Source organism: Cicer arietinum, chromosome 5, assembly GCF_000331145.2.
Source record: "Cicer arietinum cultivar CDC Frontier isolate Library 1 chromosome 5, Cicar.CDCFrontier_v2.0, whole genome shotgun sequence".
Classification (NCBI taxonomy): Eukaryota; Viridiplantae; Streptophyta; class Magnoliopsida; order Fabales; family Fabaceae; genus Cicer; species Cicer arietinum.
In genome coordinates, this window is record NC_021164.2 from 79,261,710 (window position 1) to 79,266,910 (window position 5,201).

At 32.5% G+C, this 5,201-nt stretch overlaps 1 protein-coding gene across 1 annotated transcript in view; it reads right to left on the minus strand.

Moving 5' to 3' along the window:
- The window catches only part of LOC101508561 (arginyl-tRNA--protein transferase 2-like), a 5,451-nt gene extending 1,258 nt beyond the window's left edge, over nt 1-4,193 (minus strand). Inside the window, exons 1-5 of the mRNA XM_004500620.4 lie at nt 3,811-4,193; nt 3,447-3,485; nt 2,242-2,392; nt 647-1,786; nt 163-484 (exon numbers count right to left, since the gene is read on the minus strand). Coding sequence (XP_004500677.1) covers nt 163-484; nt 647-1,786; nt 2,242-2,392; nt 3,447-3,485; nt 3,811-3,946 — 1,788 coding nt within the window. The 5' untranslated portion in view covers nt 3,947-4,193. The remainder of the gene's footprint in view (nt 1-162; nt 485-646; nt 1,787-2,241; nt 2,393-3,446; nt 3,486-3,810) is intronic.
- Between the last annotated feature and the right edge of the window lie 1,008 nt (nt 4,194-5,201).

Consider the following 5,201-nt stretch of genomic DNA (forward strand, 5'->3'; position numbering starts at 1 on the left):
AAAAGGCAAGACATAGCGGAACCTGAAGACAACATATCTAAGATTACCTGCTTTGTAGTAATAACTGTACTTCAATCTTTGCAGCTAAAATTTTCTTAGGTGACTAGGTGTTTAATGTGCAGGAAGTAACTTAAGTAATTATTACCTAACAACTAATCATACCTTGTATCTCACGCGAGATCCCTCTATTCCTAGCAAAACTTTGCTGATATCGCCATTTTCTGGTTCACCATATGAAGTAGGTTGTGGGTCAGGTTCATCGTCAGAGCTTTCTGATTCAGACTCAACCAATTCTTCATCTTCATGCATTGGAACATCATTTGCATCTTCTTGACCACTGTCATCAAGCTGGCTTAACGTTGCATCTTGATCTTCAGTAACTTGAAGTGGGGATGACTCTCCATTTTGTAAAGTGGAAGCATCTGATAAGACAACATAGCGCTTTCTGTCAAGCAAAGGCCTTGCAATGTCAAATGAAACCCACCTGGAGATCATACATTGCTGTTAGCCTTATCTCACATAATTCGGATTGCACCAATAATTGTTATAAAAAAAGCAACAGACTTGGTAAATGCTCTACTAGTTCAAGAATAAACTACAAGCATGGTGAAGCGGTTTTGTGTGCACTCTGAACTGATAAACTTACTGATAACGAAGAGGACATAACAGCTCTGAAGGGCGATATGCAGCTTTGTATCTCATCTTGTTGCAAGAGTGAATATAGTAGCCAAGATAATAGTACTGGAGACTAGGACAATAAACCTGGTTATCTTTCACCCAACCAATTTCTTGAAGTGCAGAGTACTTGCCTAGTGATAGAAAGGCAAAGTCTGGATCCCAGAACAAATATTTGCTTGATAAACAGTTAGGAAGGATATCTATAACCCCAACTGCCACTAACTGGCCATCCACTAAATATTGTTGATGGAAAGAGCCAAAACCACATGGAGGGACTGTGCTATCACCGGTGTGTGAAACGTATAATAATGGAGTATCAACCAAAAACCTGCGATATGAGCTCTCTGTGAAATTTTGTGGTTTATCATTATGTACTTTGCTCTGATATTTTCTATATAAAGCATATTCTTCTGGATTAAAACTGGATCTGTTCAAACGGATCTCAAGCTTACGCTTTTTTACCTGACAATGTTGTGGACTAATCAAACAATTTCCTCCAATATCACGCTTCATTCCAGACTTTTTGGGAATTGCTGCATTTTGAACAGTTCCATTTTGGGAAACTTGCTTACTAGATGCATAAAAATTTACATGTCCATTGGAAGCCCTGATAGACAAACCAGAAATGTTTCCTGTTGAATCTAAATATGCTACCAACTTTTCTGCAATAATTTTAGGAGAAGATACATTCTCCTTCTCACTATCGATCGATGGTTTGGAATCATTATCATCCTTGTTTATTGACTGTGCTCGATTTATAGATGCAGCAACTTGAAAAGCTATACTGCTACTATATAAGAGATCTCCAGATCCATCGGCTAATACCTTCTTTTTCCCTTGTGAAACCATTCTGACTGAAGCTTTTGGTAATTGAATACCAGACGGAAATTCCCCGTTCTCAGTGAACATGTGTACTACATTATCAATCTGATCTGATAAGTAACGCAAACATTTTTCAACTTCATCCACCTCTTTGTTGCTAACAGATAGAGATTCTTCTGACATGGAGCATGAGAGGTTATTATGGACACGGTTTTCCATATTTTTTGAAGTATTTGGTTCGTCCATTGCATCAACTCTTTTAACATCCAAGGTTCCATCTAAAAACCTACAAACATAGAACCATCGGTGAAAAGTGAAACAAAGAAATTTGAACATTTACGGAGTGAATTGCTTATAATAGAAAAATATAATATCCCATGTATTTGACCTCCTTGAACATTCCCTCTTAAATAAAGGAAGCGAGAAGCAGCATCTTAAGGTATACAATTTGAATTTTTACTAACCTCCCACCCCACCTCCAAAGAAAAAAAAAATGTTAATTTGTTCAACCTACGTGTCACAAGGAGAAAGAGAATGACGATAAAGTATATCAGTCAAAAGAGTGAGGACACTATTTTATTCAAGATAACTGTATAATATACTATACTCCCATATAATGTCTATAATGATGCTGACAAAAACATTTGAACTTGAAAAATAACATGTAATAACGGTTACTAATTTCAATATTTAAAAATTTAAAGCACGTCTCTCGAGAAATATCATGTGAAATAAGCATACCTTTGTATTCGTTTAGATACACGAAGTTGTTCCTTAGAGGGAGCAAAGTCACTTGCTTTCAAGCGGATTGTATAGGAAGGGCAACATGTTTTTTCCATCTCTGGTTTATAAAGAAAACATCCAGATCTTCTCCAGCCCCGATCAAGCAGAGCTACCACCAAAAGATAATAAAATGAAATTGAGTTAATCCGAACAAAGTCATATCAGAAAACCTATGAAGCACGGATACACTAAAATTGGCGCGGTATCGTACCCGATACGCCGACGCGACACAACACTTCACCAATATGTATCCACGGAGTATCCTATTTTTTTTTTTTTAAACAAAAAATGCTGGATACGGCTCCGATACACCACATATATTTCTCAAGGCTTTTCAATTTTCAGGGTTGCTCAATTTCTTCTTCAGTAACCTATTTTTTTAACTGCATTTGCTCTCTCCCCTTCAATACACGATACCAAATGCTAAACAAGGCTGCTTTGATTATTTTCCATAATTCCAACATGTAATTAACTTTATGAAAAACAGTGATATTAATTTGTTATTTAATACTATTTGGTAATGTGTTAAAAATTGTGTACTAAGTTTGGTTTTTGGTAGACAATGATGTGCAATTTCTATTTATATTTACCATTTTGTATGTATTTTTTATTTTTATATATGTATACTGAACGTATCATATCCTATATTTTTCAATGAATGACATATCGCCATATCAGATACATATTGTATCCAATACTAGTATTGTGTCAGTGCAACATAGCAGCAAACCAATCTAGTTAGTGTTAAATCAAAGTTATTTTCCATCAACTAAATGAGAAAGGTTACAAATCTCTCCAAAGAGCAGAAACAGATTTGGAACACTACATAATGTGGAGACCGATAAAGAAGAGGGGCAGAACAATAATGAAAAAGACCATCACTGTAAAAAATGACAGCAAAATTCACAAAGTCAACACTTTGAAGATTAAAATATGGAAGACACTTGCACAAGCTTTGACTTTTGATTTGTAATACAGAATATATAACGTTCCAAACAATGTCACATAACTACATCACATTACAAAGCAAAACCAGGCTTGTTAATTTCACCTTTGCAATATCTTACTTGTTACCAGAATTTTTTTATATATATAATGCAAAATGTCATCAATATCAAATTGAGAAGAAAATCAAGCAAAAAGAAATAGCAAACAACACCAACCTTGATAGTCATCCACTGTAAGGCTATGTGCCCACATGCCTGTAACAAGAGGAAAAAAGAAACAAATAACTAATTAGAAATTTTATTCATCCCATAAAATGTAAGTGCCAAGAAGATAACAATCAAAAACCTAAACAACCCAGTCAGAATTTTTCAAAATAAAATCTCAAATCATAGAGTCAAATTATAATCCACAAACTTCAACTAGTTCATAATCTAAACTTTTTTTGTGTGTGTTTTCATCATAAGAAAAACATCAAATCCAAAAAGGAACCACGAAATCAATTAGAAGGAAAAAAAATCATGAACCGATTCAATGAAATTGAGAACGAAATTTAGGGGAATTGAAGAGAAAGAGAAGGACCGTGAGAGATGCTATTGTTACGGGGGGATTTACAGTATCCACATGAGCTTCGACGTTTTCCCCAATCAACGACGACGCTTTCCTTTGGGGTTTTGCTGCTGCTACTGCTAGCCTCGCTCCTCATCGTACTCGACATTTCTTCGTCTTCTTCTTCGGGTTCAGAAGAGATTAATATTTTGGAGTAAAACGACGGCGTTCATATGAGATAACCGATACAAAAGAAATTGTTCTACAGCGGCGATTGTGGTTGTAGTAGAGAATCGTAGACTTCTTCAATGTTTGATCGATTCATTGTTTATTTTTATTTTTATTTTTTGGTTGAAAATTTAGTTTTTTTGGTTGAATAATTTTTGAGGAGTTTGGCAAAGAACCCGTCAACTTGCAACAAAATAACTCTACCTGAAAAACACATAAGTAATTTATTTCGACTTTAACGCTCGTCTACTATGCGCATAAAATATTTTACAAATGGTATATTCAATTGTAATTACAATTATAATTATTTAGTGATATAATAAAGTCTAATGTTTTTATTTATTATTAATGTAAAATTAATTTTCACATGAATAATTATGTCATATTGTTTACTATGTTTTGAAGTAATAAAACGAAATATTAAAGGATATATATTGTAATACATTGACAGCTAAAAACACCTCAATAATGACTTTTAAGTGGTGTACATCATCTTGAATCAAGCTCCTGATTTTTTTGCTCTAACATTGCAACTTTTAAGAAGTTATATTCTCATAACTTTAACTCATATTTTATACTTCAACTTCGATTGCACTGAAGTTTTATATTTAATGGAATTTTACAGTATTTTTTCGTTTCTTTGTTGCAAATCGTGTAAGAACTAACCGTGCTTTTACAACTCATCACAATTTATCACACATTAATGACTTGTTTGGTTTGTGATATGGATGAGATGAAGCATAACTAAATTATATTTAACGAAATTTGAGTGTGATATGTCTAACAAATTCAAGATCTAATTAAGTCTAATTTATGGTTTATCGTATTTTTTTTTTAAGTTTGAGCCATATGTTTGTAAATATCGGTTGATTTGTTAGTGTATTTAAAATTCTATTTTATATTAATATTTTAAATTAAGCAACTGCAAATAACTTTTAATAGAGTAATAAGTTAACATGTGAATGTAATTAAGTATTTTTTGAGATTTAATGTGATGTTTTAAATAATTTGACTTTATATACTATTTTAATTCTATTTTATTGTATTATATTTAAATATGTCAAAAAATTAATGTAGAATTATGATTAAATTACTAAAAGGTTATAAATTTTATAATTTAACATAAAACTTAAAATCTAATATACATTAATAATAATAATAATAATAATAATAATAATAATAATAGTAATAAAAAA